Here is a 19,367-nt window from a genome sequence, read left to right as displayed (position 1 = left end):
CCGCATTTTCAATTTTAACAAAATACCTGAAAACACTTTATAACCAAATAGTCTACAACCATATCTTATCAAGTAGTGAAAACAAAGTTATTACAGTAATTCAAACGTGCAGATACATCAGAATTAAAATTTGCATCGCAGCAGTAGCTGAATTACCTCAACAATCCAAAACTGAAAATACAGAGAGGGATTTTGCATACTGTTTTTTTGTAAAGTTGTTTTTTCTGTTGAGTTGTCTAACGTCTGTAGTTGTTTTGTTAATAGAATTCTTTCCCATTACACCTTAAAAGAGGACTTGTCATTTTGATTCATTAGCTATAAGTTTTCTTGGATTATGTATATATGGTTTATAACACTTTCATGACTTGCAGGTGGGAGCAAAATAGCTTTGGGTATCATGGAGATGATGGCTACGTTTATCGTGGACAGGGAAAGGGTGAACAATTTGGTTTTCCTACTTTTACAACTGGAGATACAGTTGGGGCTGGCATAAATTATGCTGCACAAGAAATCTTTTTTACGTATTACTCATTTTCTCTACTACCTTTTTTCTAGTTTGATTCTTTGTTATTGTTGCACCAAAATTATGATATATTTCTCAGCTATTGAATAACTCTGCGATGTTGCAAGCTAGCAGTATATTCATTCTTTTTTACAAGGATTCTAATGACAAAAATATGCATCTTTTTGTTTTCCAATGGTGGATATACAGACATAATGGAAAATTCCTTGGATCAGTTCCTAAGGATGTAATCGTGCCCTTGTTTCCTACCATTGGTCTTCATAGCTTGAACGAGAAGTAAGTCTTTGTGCACTAACATATTTAGTAATCTTCATATTTTATTGTTTTGAATTGAAAGCCTTTAAGAGTTGCTAGGCCTCAATAAAAAGTTATAGAATGTTAATTTTTGAAATTGTTTCTGTTGTTTTTGCTGTAATGTTGTCTCATAGAGAGATGGATAACCTCATTTTCTAAAAGAATAATGGAGGGAACTATTTGCAAGAGAAAACATCATCTTTGGGGTAAATAGGCGAGAGTCAATATACAAGTAATAGATATGGAATTTGAAGTTGTCTTTTTTAAACTCACTTGATTATCTCAGAAAGCACCATTGAACTTCTGCAAGCAATTAATTTACCTGTACAATGCAGCATGTGGCGGCTGAAGATGAAATAAAATTGCATGTGATTACACTCGGTAAGTATAGCAATATACAAAAGGGTGTTATAAAAAGAACATCCAGTTGAAGTAAAGCTTAAAACAACAACTTCTAACATGTGTAAGAAATATATGACCATTAAAAGAGAACTAAAAATAACAAACTAAAAATAATTAAATATTCTAACATATTTTAATACCCTCCCTTAATGGCCATTCTATCAACTACATGAAGTTACCCCCTAAACTTGACAAAATTTTCCGGATTGAGAGACTTGATGTGGATATCTGCAATCTGGTCCTTGGTGGAAATATATTGCAATGCCACTGATCCATCTTTGACAAGCTTGTGGATGAAATGGAATTGAAGGTCTGTTAGAAAGTAAAGTACAATGATATAACTAAGAGGGGGAGGGGTGAATCAGTTATATGCGTTAAACAACTTTCTGCCCAACTATGGATATCATTTACAAATCTTAAACTTGCATATATCAGTAAACTAAAAAGTAAAACGATGCACAATGTAAAGAAACTCATAATACTATATTTTGTTAACTAGGGAAACCTTGGCAAAGGGAAAACCCCTGTGGGGATGGTACCCACAAAATGATCCACTAATCAAAAGTATCTTGTGGAAGAGATTGACCCTGTTAAAGAGTCTATTACATCCATACAGTGCATTTGTTCTTATGAGAGGACTAGGCCTTGTTAGAAACGTCAACCCTGTTAGGAGTTGTAATTACAATACAAATGCAAGCTAAGCCCATTGCCCAACCATGCGTATACAACTTTACAACCTATATGAATAGATATAAAACCTAACTGTGCTATCTTTAATATCTGTTTTGTCCTTGTAGTTCCACACTTACAAAACTTCATACAATAGTCTGCACTGCTCATCAAATTGGCATCTATACAATACATGCAAAGTGCGCATATAGCAATCATACCATTACGATACAATTGGTTACTTCGCTTAAACAAAAGTTCTTCCTTTATACCCAAAACTCTAAATTGTCAGCCTTGATCACCTTCATACATTACCAAATCTTCATATTAAATTTTTCCATGTAAGAGTTAACTTCTTACATGTCAGCCCAACATTGATAAGCAATTATTTGGACAAGTCAAAATAATATCTTAACGTAAAACCTAGTATTCTACAAGTTACCTTGTTATACGTTGTTGTACTTGTTATTGGAAATCTTCCCAAAACTCATGAAAAACTTATCCAAAACTTTAGCTGCCTTACAGATATTATCTTTGATGTCCATACTACCTTCCTCTAAGCTCACATAACTTTATATGTCTTCTGTGTGTTAATTCTATGTAACTGTGATATCATATTGATCTGAACAACAGATCATACATGATCAATTAAAGCATGAAGATCCTTATTTAAGGATTGGCCTCTTATGTCTTATATAAAACCTAATCGACATCCTCCTTGGAAAGATATTGTAATATTCTATTTGCATTGTTTTAGTTAGTACATTTACTAACTAACTAATGTATACTTGAGACGCCGATCTTGGCAAGATATTCATAATTTATATAAGGGCTGACTTGGTAAGAGTCATGTCCTTTCTAAGGACATGTCTCTTGAGTGCTATATAAATAAGGGCTAATAATGTGGAGAAAGGACACACAGAAAACACAAGGTTTGCTCCTTTAGCATTACTGCCCTATACAATTTGTAGTAGATATAAAACATCTGCAGAATAATTATTATCCTATAAGTAACACTTCATATATAGGTCTGATATATTCAAGACCATCTTATATGGTTGTTTAGAATTTGCAGAAACTTTACATGGTATCAGAGCTTTGGTAGTCGAACTTAGGCTCTGCAAATTGACAATCAGATTTAAAATATCTAGCAACTCCTACCTTCAATGCCTAGCACAATCAGACCTGAAGATAGGTTTGATGGAAAAAAACACCTCGTTGCTTGGAAATTCAGAATAATGATGATTCTTGAAGACAATGATGTAATACAGTTTGTTGATAAAAAATCCAAGCAACCTAACGCTGATCCTCATACAACTATTGGGAGTAAAGGAAACATGAAAGCCATGCAAATCATATTAGATGGAGTTAAAAATGAAATAGTACCTATGCTAATGAAACATCAAATAGCATTTAATATGATGAATGCATTATTAAATGCATATGAGGTTAACAATGCAACTAGAACCCTTGCACTAAAAAGGCAACTAAATCATATATAGATAAAGAAGGGAGAATCTATGAATTCATACTTCCTAAGGGTGGCTAGTCTAAGAGATGAACTTGCAAGTATAGGGACCATAATTGAAGACAAAGAGCTGACATTTATGGCTATAGATGGGTTACCAGATTCATGGGAAACCTTCTCACAAGTAGTAAGTGCTAAAAACAATTTTCCAGACGTCAATAAGCTTAAAGGAGATTGCCTTCAAGAAGAATCTAAGAAACTTAAGAAAGGAGGAAAATTGAAAATTGAAGATGAAGAACTTCATGTTCTCAACACAAATTCCTATAAAGGTAAGAAGAAACACTTCAAGAAGAAGGGTAATCAAAGAAATGACAAACCTAAGAGAGATTTATCCAAAATAAAATGTTTCAAATGTGAAAAATTTGGACAAAATAGATTTAATTAGCCTGAGAATACAAAGTAGCAAGTAAATTGTACAAACGTTACTAGGAAAGAAGAAAACTATGATCTTGAGAAATGTGTATTGTATTCTACACTATCGAATGAAGTATCAAGCAAAGCATGGGTAATTGATAGTGGATCATCTCGACACATTACATGACACAAAGAAGTACTAGACTCAATATCAGAAGAAGTTAATGGCGAAGTTACCATAGGTGATAATTCCACTCATTCAGTCAAAGAAATTGGGAACTACACCTTGAAACTAAAGTTAGGTATTTCTCTCCATCTCAAAAGAGTACTCTATGTGCCAAGAATAAAGAGGAATCTAATCTCTGTTTCAACACTTGAAGATGATGAACATAATGTTGCATTCATGGACAGTAAAGTAATGACCTGGTCTAAAAACTCTTCATTTAAGAAATCAAATTTGATTGGTCAAGGAAAGGGATACTTGTATGAATTAAACATAGAACCTATTCAAGCCTTAATTCATGAAGCTGCTGATATAAACGAAATGTGGCATAGAAGGTTAGGACATCTAAACTTCAAAGCTTTATCAACTATGGAGAAGATGGTTACTGGTTTACCTAAGTTGAATAAAGGTCATTCAAGCATATGCAAAGGATGCGCTCTGGGTAAGAACACCAAAAGTCCATTTCATGATAGCACTAGAAAAACTAACAATGTTTTGGAATTAGTCCACTCAGATTTATGTGGACCTATGTCTGTTTCGTCTCTTTGAGGATTCTGGTACTATATACTTTTTATAGAGGATTTCTCTAGGAAAACATGAATTTACTTCTTAAAATGTAAAGAATCAGAAGAAATCCTTAAGAGATTTAAAGAATTCAAAACCTTAATTGAAAACTTATCAAGACACAAAATTAAAACTCTTAGGACTAATAATCGAGGAGAATATACTTCAGATTTGTTTAAAGATTTTTGTAAAGAAGCAGGAATTAAGAGGGAGTATGCTGTTCTTTATAACCTACAACAAAACGGGGTAACAGAAAGGAAAAATAGAACAATTATAGAAGCAACAAGAGCTATGATATTTGATCAAAATTTAGAATATTATCTTTGGGCAGAAGCCTCTTGTACAGTTGTCTATATTCAAAATAGAAGTCCTCACTCCCACCTTAGAGATAAAACTCCTAAAGAAGTCTTTTCAAAGGTTAAACCAAATATAAGCCATCTTACGATATTTGGGTGCCTATTATACATACATGTTCCAAATAAAAAGAGAACTAAGTTAGAACCCTCCGGGAGGAAAGGTATTTTTGTTGGGTATAGTGAAACATCTAAGGCATATAGAGTTTTCGTACTTGGTCAGAAAAACATTGAATTTAGTAGGGATGTAATATTTGAAGAAGATTTAGCATTCAAAAGAGCCCTTAGTTTTGAAGATCCTACACATATACCTAGTTTTGAAGAAAATCATGAATTTGAGTTTTAGAGGGAGAACATTGAAGAAATTGAAGATGAAATTCAAAATCTTAATTTTGAGGAAACTCAAAATCCTAAGAAAAGATCACTTTGGGCTACTAAGACTGTAGAGGAAGCACAAGACTTCGCTGCACCATCTGGAACATTTAGAGAAAGCAAAAGACCCAAAAGATTTTCTAGTTATGCAACAAACATGAGTGATTTCTCTAAATCAGAACCAACCAATGTTACAAATGCTATTAAACATACAACTTGGAAGGATGCTATGACGGAAGAATACCAATCCATTATTAAGAATAGTGTTTAGGAAATTGTTTCAAGGCCTGAAGGAAAATTTGTTGTTTATTTTAAGTGGATATTTAAAATCAAGCATGTTGTTGAGGGTAGCATTGAAAAATATAAAGCCAGATTCGTAGCCAGGGGATTCTCTTAGGAGGGAATTGATTATGAAGAAAACTTTGCTCAAGTTGCCAGATAAACCTCTGTAAGAGCAGTCCTAGTTATTGCAACATCGAAGGGATGGAAAATACATCAGATGGATGTGAAAACAATATTTCTGAATGGAAAGATTATAGAAGAGGTATATTTGGAACAATTTGAAGTATTTGAAACTTCTAACCCTAAAATCTTTGTTTGTAGGCTCAAGCAACCTCTCTATTGGCTTAATTAGGCTCCAAGGGGCATGGTATGAAAGAATTGATAAGTATATCTCCATTTTAGTATTCTCCAAGAGTGTAAGTTGATCCAAATCTCTATTAGAAAAAGGATAAAGATGATATGATAATTTTGATACTATATGTTGATGATTTACTAATAACAGGTGATGATCATCTTGTAGATCAATGCAAGAAAGATCTAATCAGAGAATTTGAAATGAATGATTTAGGACTCCTTCATTACTTACTAGGATTGGAAGTATGGCAGAATTTTGACAACATCGTACTTAATTAAAGAAAGTATACATTAGACATCTTGAAGAGATTTGTAATGTGGAACTGCAGACCTATGTCTTCTCCAATGGAGACCAATCTATACAAACTTAAAGAAGCAGCTGCACAATCACCCTCCATAGATTCTACTCTTTATAGACAGATGATTGGGTCTCTTATGTACCTGGTAAATACAAGACCTGATATTTGCTATGCTGTTAATGCCTTAAGTTAGTTTATGTGTGAGTCAAAAGATGTTCACCTAGTTGCAGTCAAACACATTATGAGATACTTACAAGACACTCTTAACCTTGGGCTCAAGTATGAGAAAGTTGACTTGGATTTACATGGGTACACAGACTCAGATTGGGTTGGAAGTGTTACTGATAGGAAAAACACTTCAGAATGTTGTTTCAGTTTAGGCTCAGCATTGATATCTTGGATATGCAGAAAGCAAGCATCAATAGCACAGAGTTCCATAGAAGCTGAATGCATTGCCGCAACTATGGCCTCTCAGGAAGCAGTTTGGCTTAGAAAGTTACTTGTGGGAATATTTGGTCAACCCATGAATCCTACTATTATTCATTGTGACAATCAGAGTTCCATCAAGCTAGTTGTGAATCCAGTTTTTCATGACAGGTCTGAGCATATTGAAATTCCTTACCATTGTGTAAGAGATATGGTAGATAGGAATATTGTGAAATTAGATTACATTTGCACTGCAGATCAAACAACAAATATTCTTACCAAATCTCTCTCTCTCTCGAGTGAAGATAGATCACTTCAGGAAAAGATTTGGTATGGTTGAATTATAATGCATTTGTATTCTTTAATTATTAATGAAATAATTTTGACTTAAAATTATTATTGTCAAGCTATTGACTGTTATGGGCTTCACCATTTGTATTCATTATTTAAGTGGTGATGATCTTTGAGATAATGAACACTTGTATAAAAGACACTTGAGAGATGTCGATCTCTAAGATAATGTACTAAACAGTAGATAACTATTGTCAGATATGGATGAGTTCAAGATCACATTGTGATGTAGACATTTCTATGCCTATGAGTCACAACTTGATTTAATTATTTTCCGGATTTTATCCTTTGTACCAGTAGATCTTAACTCAGAATGATATTATGATATAGGCCTGTCAGTACCTATGAGTCACAACTTGGATAAAGGAAGAATTTAATCACTCTCAGAATTTTATCCCGTATATTGCATTTCATGCAATACTGTTATCACAAGTATAAGTCATATCATAGGTACAGTAATATGACATAGTATCATGTGTTCAATGATACCAGATGCTTAGAAGATTCAAATAGATTTAGAGTATTAATCTATGCTTATTCATCTTAATTGATGGTGCTAGATATGTTATCTCTCAGTATGATTATCAAGTTAAGAGGAAGTGTTAATTCTATGTAACTGTGATATCACACTGATCTGAACAACAGATCATACATGATCAATTAAAGCATGAAGATCCTTATTTAAGGATTGGCCTCTTATGTCTTATATAACACCTAATTGGCGTCCTCCTTGGAAAGATATTGTAATGTTCTATTTGCATTGTTTTAGTTAGTATATTTACTAACTAACTAATGTATACTTGAGATGCCGATCTTGGCAAGATATTCATAATTTATATAAGGGCCGACTTGGTAAGAGTTATGTCCTTTCTAAGGACATGTCTCTTGAGTGCCATATAAATAAGGGTTAATAATGTGGATAAAGGACATACGGAAAACACCAGGTCTGCTCCTTTAGCATTACTGCCCTATACAATTTGTAGCAGATATAAAACATCTGCAGAATAATTATTATACTATAAGTAACACTTCATATATGGGTCTGATATATTCAAGACCATCTTCAGCAAGTCAACAAAGGCAGTATATCAGTTTGGTTCTTCAGAAGTTGCAGAAACTTTACACTGTGAAGCTTGCCAAACAAAACTGTAGGACTGTTTCCTGTTTACCAGTATTAGACAATTTTCAAGTATCCTTCAACCAAACTTATCCTTAGCCAAATTGCCAACAAGGTCAACCTCCTTGGTCTGTTTGTGGAAGATTGGGCTTTTGGTAAGTTTCAACACTGATTATGATAGACAATTGAGGAAATCCTGCTTGAGACATGTGCATGTCAGGAAGCATCCTTCGATGCCCAACTGTCTCACAAGATGCCTTCAACATTCCTTGATATTTTTCTTGGGTCGAGGAGAGAGCTATTGCTTGTTTGCTTGTTGCTGGTCCATGTGGTAACACTTGTGCCTAGACTGAAAACATACTCAAAAGTAGACTTTCTGTCACGAACACAACCTGCCCAATCTAAGTCTGTAAAACTAACAAGGCTAGGATCTCTGCTTATGTTGTCCAAAATGCCAAAGTCAGAAGTGCCCTTCACATATCTTAGCACATGCATCATGGCAACCCAATTTTCTACTTTTGGGGCTGTCATGAAGCAAGAGACATAACTAACGATATAGTTGATGTTAGATCTAGTGGCGGCGAGATAGATGAGGCTGCCCACTAGTTGTGTAAAAGCTGATTCATTCACCATCGGTGAATCCAATTTGGTCAACAGTTTCAGTTCTTTCTCCATGTAGATGCACGTTTGCAATTGTGCAACCAAAACTTATCAAATAGACGGTTGGCATATTTTGAATAAGGAATGAATTGTTGCCGTCTGTCTACCAAACTTCTACACTGAGACAGTAAGGTGAAGTCCCAAATCTGCACAGCAAAAGTCTAGCACAAACTTTATTTGACTTGCTCGAGCAAATGTGCTACACTACCACTAATGAGCAGATCATCAACATAGATGACAAGAAGAAGAATCTCACCACTAGTATCCTTGACATACAAATACAAATTAGGATCAAAAGGATTCTGTTGGGAGTTTTGATTAATCAAACACTTATCAATCTTGATGTACCATGTGTGAGCAGCCTGTTTGCTTCCAAAAAGTGCTTTCACCAATTTTCGTTCTTTACCAACAACTTTGAAACTTGGAGGTTGCATGTACACTTCTTGCGAATCACCATTGAGGAAAACAAACTTGACATTCAAAAAAATGCCAAGAGTGGAAAATTCTGCCCTCAAACCAATTTGCCCAAGCATGGAAAGTTTCCAATCTGCCCTCCAAAAGTCACCTAGGGCATAAATTGTAGGCCTAATAGAAGGAGAAAAATTACCAAATAATGCAAAAATCTGCCTGCAAAGAGAAATCGCCAAGGTCTGAAAATGCTTAATTGCAAGCAAAATTGCCCAAAGTGCAAAAAAATCTGCCTCCCAATAGAAATCGCCAAAGGAAGAGAAGAGCTGCTCCAAGATAAAATTCACCCAAAATGAAGAGAGGACTGCCTTGGCCAAAATCGCCAACACCTTGAGGAGGAAGAGTGAGAAGTGAGGAGGAAAGGGGAAAGGGGCCTCCTCTTATACCCAAGTTTCCTACCCTCTCTAGCTGGCCGATTGGGACCCTGGGAGCAAGAAAATATTAATTAATATATCAAAACTGGCCCCCAATTAAATGCTTAGCTAAATATTAACTTTGCCAAGATGAAATTTACTTCTAAAAATTGCCAGTTATACCAAGATTGCAAAAATGAAGTAAATAATGCCTTGGAGATGCTAAATGTTTCCATTTAATGACGATTTAGCAATTAATATATCATTAAAATCGGATTTTGGCTAGCCAAAGGCCATTTTCAATATTAAATTACCAATTTCATTAAAGGCTTAAATTTTTTTAAAGGCAATTTTAATCCATTAAAGCCAATTTTTTGCAATTCAATTCAAGTCGATTTTGATGAGTAATTTAAATTTTTTTGACAAAAATAAAATCATTTCTAGAGTCTAAAATAAATTTTGCAATTTGATTTCATCTTTACAAAAGAAAATTTTTTCTCACCAAAGAAATTCAAGATTTTCCAAAAACTCAAATCTAGCAAAATTTCACTTTTTGAAAATTATCTAAATTTACACAATTGTATCCCAATTTTCAAAAGAAATCGTTTAAGTACAATATTTACAATTTTATCTTGCTAAGTGTTGCTCTTTGAATTTTGCCTAGCCTAAGGATGAAATTGGTCATTTTGGAAAATCAAGTTGAAAGCGGGTAAAAAATAAACCTAAACCTCTCCCCACTGGCCCTAAAGGTGTCCAAGACTTAAAAAAAAAAAAAAAAAACGAATCAAAATTGTTGGACAATCCAAAAAAATTTGCCAAGGCGATTTGAAAGGGGGGTCCCCAAAATTTTGGGACGATGGTGTGAAAACCTCACAACATCTGGCGACTCCATGGGTGAAATGTTCCTGAACATTTCAAGAATAAAATAACTTAGAACAAAAGTCTCAGGATGGCTTACTTGAGAACCTACTTAAAGACAAGCACTCAACAAGGGAAAGAACTCTCAAGTTGAACTTAGGCATCTTGACCATAAGTTACTCACGTGTGTGCAAATGATTTATTCCCCGCTCGACAAGAACTTGATAATCTTTCAGATCCATCAAATTTAGCTATTATAATATCCTTACTTCAAAAGGAACCTGGATAGAGCCCCACTGCTAGCCAAACGTTTATAGCCCCGACGAAGTTATCGCTGTGGCACCACAATCATGGTTCTACCTTTAGTGATTATTTTTATAGCATCGGTAGAGATGATTGCACACCCTTGAACCAAATTTCATCTTTATTTTCACTTTGATATTGCTTTTTCCTTTTCCTCATGATATTTTCTCTTCTTTCTTTTTTCTTTTCAATCTTTTTTTTGGTTTGTAGGCAATGAAGCTTGCGAAGGGTTTGGAAGACCACAGTGGCGCTGAAGCAGGTGTATGATTTTTTTACTAAGTCCAATTTAACTTCAAAACATCAGGAGCTCAGAGCAATTAAGTGTGAGTAGAATGTTGTAACCATTCCAGAGATAACTCAAGAACCTCTATCGAGTCTAACCCAAATTTAGTATAAGTGCTACCATAGACCAACAACTAAACACATCCTTTAATCCTTGAACCTTGTTAAATATATTCAAGAAATGAACAAGACGGACTTCGTTTTGTCACCAAAAATGTAAAATCTACACACCTCGCCCACGAGTGATAACATGGACCCCCCTTTGCACTTGCAAAGGCCCCAAAACCAAAATCTACTTTCCAACTGAGGGAAACTTTAAAAAAATTCAAGTCAAATGACTTGATGCAAATCAAGCTGAAGCTCCCTCACAGCACCTAAACTAAACTACTGAAAGAAATCTACTCTAAACAACTGAAAGGAAAACTACTCTTAACATTCGAAAGGAAAACTACTCTATCCTTTGGGCCAAATGGTACAAAACAAACTCTACTCTAAAGAATGAAAAACAAACAAACTACTAACCAAAAGCACACCTATACTAACTATGTACAAAAGGGCTCCGAATGGAGTCGTAGGCTTGGAAATTAATGCTTGAGGAATTACCCATTGACAGGCAATGGGGCATCCTTGCCAGTGAGTGTCTTAAGTCTAAATGCGTTATCTTCGATGATCTCAAATATTTGGAAAGGACCCTTCCATAGTTTATCGAAATTGTCATGTTGTCCTTTCCTCTCATGGGCTTTGTCCCAATATAAGACCAAGTCAGAGATCCTAAAGGCCTTATTTTGCACTCTCTTATCGAACCAATGTTTCACTACCCCTTGATGTTTTGCAAATTTATCTAGGGCTTCATCTCTTTTCTCATCTAATTGCATCAATTGAGCCAACCTAACTTGGACTCTATCTTCGTTCTCATCATAGTATTCCCATATGAACCTTAAAGTTGGGATTTTCAATTGAATTGGGAATACAGGATCTTGTCCATAAACCAAATGATAAGGTGTGATTCCTATGGACTCTTTAACTCTTGTTCTGTCTGCCCACAAGGCATATCTCAATTGTGTGTGCCAATCTCTTAGGTTCCTGTCTAAAAGTTTTCCAATTATAGTCAAAAGGTTCTTATTTGTGGATTCTGCTAGGCCATTTCCCTGGGGATAGTATCCTGATGAAAATTTTAATACGATCCTGTGGTCAAATGCCCAAGTATGAAATTTCAAAGAAGTGAAAGCTGAACCATTATCAAATACAAAAGCAGAAAGACACCCAAACCTGATAGTGATCTTTTCCTCTAAGAACATAATGACAGTCTCAGCAGTGCAATTCTTGAAAGCTTGAGCTTCTGATCATCGAGTACAATAGTCAGTTGCAGTCAGAATATACCTATGTTGTGTTGAGGAAGGTGCATTGATGGGACCAATGAAGTCAAGTCCCCACATCACAAAAGGTCTCACCTCAATAATCAGCCGCAAAGGCATTGTTGGATTCATTTCTCTCTTTGTTGCAGTTTAGCAAATATGACAAGTCTTTACATGCTTGTGAGTGTCTTTGAACAAAGTTGGCCAGTAGTATCTGGCTCTTAGTATCCAATGTGTTGTAGCGAAATCTGATCCATGTCCTGTTCCCCATTTATCATGAAAATGTTCCAAAATATTTCTGTCTTCTTCCTTTCCAACGCATCTCAAATATACCCCTTCATGATTCTGCTTGTATAACACTGCTCCTTGTAGCATATATCTTCAGGTCTTGAATCTCAATGCTCGTTTTTGTATTGGGTTTAAATGTGAAGGGCATCGGTGATTTAATAGATATTTGATTATGTCTTGATACCATTCGTCGGGGCATACATCCTCCAATTCATAAACTTGCTGCACAAGTCCGGGTTCCTCTGATGTCATGATCTGCGCCAATTGTTGTCCTCTAACCAATTTCATTGGTTGAATCTCTATGTCATATTCTTGAATAGTGGCGACCCACTTGCCTCTTCTTTCTCCAAGCTCGTTTTGCATTAAAAAGGTCTTCACTGCTATGTCAGGCACAATTGCATGTACTTTGCTTCTCAAGATGTAATGCCTGAACTTCTTTACCGCTTTCACCAAGGCTTGTTTCTCCACATTTGGGTAGTTCAATTCGGCCTCCCTGAAAGGTGCACTCATGAATGCAATCGGATTTCTTCACCTTCCTTATTCTTCTGTGTTAGAATGGCTGCACACACGTGATCAGAGGTGAAAGAATATATATTGAATGGCCTTTCATAATCCGGGCTTACTAGGACTGCTGCATTGATGATAGCATGTTTTATCTCCTCAAATGCCCTTTTTGTTGCTGGAGTTCAATCCACTTTTGCATCCTTCTTTAGCATGACATTCATTGGTTTCACAATCTCAGCAACTGCAGATATGAACGTCCTCATGGAGTTGATCTTTCCAAAGAACGATTTGAGCTCTTTTTTGCTACATGGTATGCCGAGTTTGGAAATTGCTTCCACTCTCTCTGGATTTATCATTATACCCTTTTTTGAAATTACATGTCCTAGAAGTTTTCCTTCAGTAACTCCAAACATACATTTCTTCGGATTCAAAGAAATTCCGAACCCTCTACACCTCGTGAAAACTTTCCTCAAATCCATAATGTGATCTTCTCTGTTCTTTGAAAATACTGTTATGTCATCCATGTAAATGATAATGCATTTATCTTTTAAGTCCTTGAAAGCATAATCCATGGCCCTTTGAAATGTTGCGCCTACATTGATTAAGCCAAAAGGCATCCTTCTGTATGCAAAAGTTCCCCACATTGTGGTGAAGGCCGTTTTCAATCTGTTTTCTTTTACTTCCGCATTGGGTGGTGTAATTTGGTTCTTTGTTTCACCCATCACGCTACTTTCTGCTTCATCAACTTGTTGAATCTTAACCTTCTGTTTGCCATGTCGATCTTCTCGTTTTAGAGCCCCTGGGATTCTCTTTTCCACTTGTTCTAAGGCCACTGTACACAAGGAACAAGATAATTCCAAATGGAACGCATTGTGGATTCTGCACCAGTTGGGTAATAATAAGTCTCTCACTGATGTCTGGTTGCCCAACTCCATTCCTTGCTGCACAGTTCTAGTCACAAAGTTTTTGAAGCTCTCAAACATGCCTTCACCCTCGTCGGATGAAGCATCTAGCTCTGACTCAATCAGGATCTCAGTGGAATCTCTTCCTTCACTTATGATGTTCATAGTCAACACTTCTGCCTTCTTTGGTCTATAGGTGCTCATATTTGTTTCTACAAACAATATATCGTTCGGTTCCCCATATTCTGTGACTGTCAATCTCAACCTCGAGGTGCTATCAATTCTGATCTGGTTGGCTAGTCCTTTCCACAGGAGCCAGATGTGAGAAAAGTCAGTTGCCATATATCCATTCAATCTTCTAGCCCAATTGCTACCTAGGATCAATCCATAGGTATCGGCTACATCTACCACTGAAATATCTACCATGTGTTCCATTCTTGGATCAGATGCCAACTGCATGTGTATGTTGTGTAGTTCACCCACTACCGACACCTCCGTCTTATCCAATTGGGTAACCTTTCTGTTTGATCCCAAAGGCATGATTCCTAAACTTTTGCAAATGTTCAAAGCCATGACGTTACTTGATGCGCCTGAATCTATCAAGCAATTGTGAAGCAACTTCTCGAACATCCTTACTAATAGCAAGAACGGGGTTGGCTCATGTTTTCCTTGATAATATACCACGAGTGTCTTATGTACTTGCTTTGGCTTCACTCCAAAATTTGTTGGTTGGGCAGCCTCTTCTTTCTTCACTTTTTCTTTATTGTTTATTGGGTCTTGAGTCCTTTGAGTTTGTTGTTCTACTGGCGTTGATCCTTGAGCCACATAAACTGGTTGAGGCCCTGACTGTTTGTTGAATTCGCTGATATTGCCATATGCAATCTCTTGTGTAGAGCTTTCTATCTCTCCGTGTGAAGTGTTTTGAGATGAGTTTGTCACGTTCTCTCTTGGAGTATCTTGGATTACGTGTACCGAATTGGGAGGAGGCCTCCCTTGAGTATGTGTTGTTGCACCTTGCGTGTGAGATCCTTGTGATTTATTATCTTCCAAACTATCAAGGAACATATTTCTAATCTCCGCTACCTTCAATAATTCGAACAAAGGGAGATTGATTTTGACCTTCTTCATCTCCTCTGTCACACTTTGTCCTAATCTTTTCAACTCTTCATTGTTCAAGTCATTGGTTCCAGTTCTTCCTCTATTTGCTTCTTGTGTTGACTGGACATTCTGCAACACTTGACTTCCTTGATTGTTTTGCTGTGTGGCTGGTTGAAAACTCTGTTGTCCATTTCCACTGCCATGGTTACCTTGTCTGTATTCAGGTGCATCCCTCGAAGCATTCGGTACATTACTCAGATTGGGGTGTGGAGGCGTATTGAAATTGTTTCGAGGTATGGAGGACGTGAAAGGTCCATCATTTCTCTTGTTGTTCCTTTGATAGAACCTTGCATTGCTAGTCGGTTGTTGAAATGTTTGGTTCCCACCTGTTCCTTGAACTAGAACAGTGTCTCCGAAAGGTGGGAAAGAAAAATCTGACCCATTGTCATATCCCTTCTGATCTACTACCTCATCAACTGGCTCGTTTGTTGACTCGGGAGCAAGTCTCCCTTGGTGTTCTCCATAAGCTTCAAATTCTGGCAGAAATGAAAACTCCTCAAAAGTTAGACATTGATCATATCCCGAGGATGGGACAATCTCATACCTCATAACCTTAACATCTTCCTAATTATTCAACTCATCTATTATGTTTTGAAATAGGTTAGATGCTCTTTTGAATTCTGCACACCCTAACTTTGAATGTTGATGAGTCTCATGGAATCTGCAATATTTGGACATGGCGGAATCAGCTAAGAATATCCTGTCCACTGGTCTATTATTTGCTGAAGCTTGATTATCAAGTGGCGACACCATATTTCCATTGTTCGGGCCTGTATTCCAAGTCCTCTTCTGGTTAGCTTGATTGTTGTATCCTTGGTCTTGTGGCTGGTTGTTACCTTGATAGTTATTGTTTTGGTAGTTCCTTTGATAACCACCACCTTGATTATTTCTTTGGTAGTCTCGATCTTGATAGTTCCTTTGGTATCCTCCTTGATGGTTTCTTTGGTACCCTCCTTGATAACCTCCACCCAGATTCTGGTAATGATTTCCTTGATTATTTCTATGGCAACTTTGGAGTTGGTTATTCTGGTTCCTCAAATGGGTGACCTTCGTAGACAACTTCTTGACCTGGTCAATCAGTTCATCTCATCCTTTCCTTCTTGCATTCTTGTGGATGAAGTTGCACTTTGCAGATAAACTGGCATTGATGGCGGTGCTTGAGATAATGGAGGCCTCAGACGTACCACTAATTGATTTGTAGGTGCTTGGCATGCAAGTTGTGGAACTGAATTATTTGGATACCTAGCACCTTGGGGTTCCATTCCTTGTTGGCCCAACTGCTTCCCTATTAAAATTGCTTTCGTGTACGCCTCAGTCAATGTTGTGGGAGCAGGATTCGCCATCTTGTGAACATAGCAGTTTGGTTGTCTAAGGCACTGTAGTATGCTTCCAATGCACTAGCTTCCGTCATTGTGTAAGGGGCTTGCAATCTCGTGTAAGCCTTATGGAAACGATCGTTGAAGGAACTTATTAACTCCCTATCATGTCTCCTTATGTCCACAAATATTCTGTGTAACTCCAGTGGTGTGGTGGGTATACCAAATTTTGCAACAAAGGCTTCTCTAAGTTGAACCCATCCTGTTATTGATGATACTGGCAAATTGACAAACCAGTAATAAGGTTCTTCCCCCAATGAATAAGGGAAAAGCCTACACGCGACATCCTCCTCTCGAATTCTTCTGTTGCACAATGCCTCTTCAAATACCTTGATATGCTCCTCTGCTGTACTGTTAGGGTCATTGACAAAAAAATTGGAGTAGAATACCGCTGGATTCTTCGATAGATCATGGTATTGTTGGAATGAGATGTGTGAGGCATTGTTTCGAATCTATGGTGGTTGAGCCATCGTTGGTTGGTTGACTTGAGCTTGAACTGGTGGATTAACTTGAGCCTAAACTGGTTGGCTACTTGAGGGGCTGGCTAAATCTAAGGTATCGACTACCCAACGATTCCTTGATTTCTTGTGAAATTCTAACACAAGTAAGTCTTCTTCTTGGTGTGGTGTATTTCTCAATATCCTTTGCGTCCTATCAGCTTTTTCAGTTTCTCAAACCTTTCAAGGGAAAAAGACCCAATCTTTTTATCCAACTTGAAAATAATCTCAACTCGATTGACTCTCTAATTCGAGTTTTCTTCAATAATGGCTTGAGCTTGTCTTTGTGCTTTCCTTTCTCTCTCAAGCTTCCTTTCCAATTCCCTTTGACGTTCTGAATTCTCCTTTCAATAGCTCTTGCTTTCCTTTCTTCTTGATTTAGCACGTCAACGGTGTCCAAGTACTCTCTAGTGTTCTCACTTTCCTCCCAAGCGGTTGAGCACAAACCTACTACAATATGTTCTTGAAGTGTTCTCCAAGTTGCTTTAGGCTGATTTGATCTAGGAAGCACCATTCTTCTTCATAATTGAATGCTAACAAATCCTCAAAATAAATTTTCAGGCCCTCCTAGCGCCAGATAATGTTGATGGTGTGACGATGGAGTGTATGCTCACCAATAAGGCTCTGATTCTCCCAAGAATGAATTTAAATTCCGCCCTCCAATGAACTTCAATCAAGCCCTCCTTCTAGTGCCAGATAATGTTGATGAGAGTTTTTGTATCACTACTCAGCATATTAATAATTGAATATCTGGTACGGAGTATCAAACACACAATTCCTCTCTTGAAAAGTTAATGCTCATGGGATATGAGAATAACTCTAATGTTCCTTACACTTGTGGATACTCGCTTAGTATATCGATGTGATTTGCTGGTAATCATGTAGGTGGCCTTACGCAAATTGTTGAAGATAACTTGGACTTTGGTTGGATGATAGAGATGGTGGCTAGGTGTGAATGCTAGGCGATGTTGGTGGGAAAGGTGATAGTGGTGGAGGGTGAATGGTTCTTATGATTGGTATCTATCTAACTCTCTTCTCCTTAATTCTAAGTCCTAAATTACTTGCTATCCTACTCTTACTCCTATGGATGGAAGATTAGCAAATGGATTGGGATCAAATCTAATGAAAGTTAACCAACGACCTTACATTCACAGATGCAATGATTCAAAGGGAAAATAAATTAGTTTGCCACACAAGGCTTCCCAACAAGCCGCTAGGATGCTAGTGGTCTAGTATTGATCCGTATCAAACATCTACTAATACTACCATGCAACTATTCATCTACTTTACTCTTAATAACTTGAAATGCAACCAACTTTAACAACTTGAATGGAAATTTTACTCTAACTATTTGGAAGTAGAAACCATGCAATAACACCAAAGGCTCTTAATCACCATGCAAGTCACAACAATGAGAAAGAAATAGTGAATTTTGACATTATCTCTGCAACAATTTTCTCCGACCATTACAAATGAGAGCAAATGGTTTTATATAGAGGCCAAAATGTACAATCGATGGTAGAGATAAAGAGGCAAAACTGATGATCTAGATTGAATCCTAGAAACCCTAATTAGGGTTGCCACCCCATCGGCCAATGAGAAGATGCCACCTCGTCAATGGGCCAATAAAAAAAGTGTAAAAAGTGGCAACCAATGAGAAGGCACCAAATGATCTTCTAATATAACTCTCTTTTTCTTTCATTCTTTTAGCTAAGGCAATGAATCTAGCTAGCCTTTCGTTGACTTCTTCCATGGGAGGACAAGGTGTTCAAATGTATCTTGACTCTTTTACGAATCCAGCAAAAGCATTTAGGGAGGAAAGGGTGTTCAAATGTTTCTTCTTGACAGCAACCTTTCCTAGCTCATCTAATCTCGATCCAAGTCTTGTCTCATTGATATCCTCTTCTCTGATGTCTTCAAAATCAAGCGCCACCCCAACGTCGCCCACCATGGTTGAAATGGAAGTGTCGACGCTTGGGCTGTGCTGTGCAACTCCCTTCTGTATCTCTTCTTTGCCAAGGGGGATTGACCTTCCTTTATTCTGTCCTTTACTTGTATCATGTTTACTGCATCGACATTGGTATTGGTTATTCACTTCATTTTTGAGAAGAAAGTTGTTTTGGGAATCATATCCTCTTTGTCTTTCTTAGTATTTGTTCCCTTATGATTCTTGCTTGCACTACCATCTTCCATCTCGTTGACCTATTACGGGATGGTAAAGTGGTGGACAATGAATGCAAGAAGAACCACGG

The 19,367-nt window shown here is 36.9% G+C and overlaps 1 protein-coding gene across 9 annotated transcripts in view; it reads left to right on the top strand.

Annotated features, from left to right (window-relative positions):
* LOC149570238 (ran-binding protein M homolog) overlaps positions 1-19,367 on the top strand; it is a 249,221-nt gene that overhangs the window by 12,974 nt on the left and 216,880 nt on the right. For all 9 annotated transcript variants that reach the window (XM_089822867.1, XM_089822874.1, XM_089822871.1 and 6 more), the window contains exons 3-4: positions 372-521; positions 713-799. In XM_089822867.1, coding sequence (XP_089678993.1) covers positions 372-521; positions 713-799 — 237 coding nt within the window. The remainder of the gene's footprint in view (positions 1-371; positions 522-712; positions 800-19,367) is intronic.

Source organism: Cupressus sempervirens, chromosome 3, assembly GCF_028749045.1.
Source record: "Cupressus sempervirens isolate cs-2001-9-10 chromosome 3, ASM2874904v1, whole genome shotgun sequence".
Lineage (NCBI taxonomy): Eukaryota > Viridiplantae > Streptophyta > Pinopsida > Cupressales > Cupressaceae > Cupressus > Cupressus sempervirens.
Note: the sequence above shows the minus strand (reverse complement) of the source record. Positions and strands in the feature narration are given on the sequence as shown.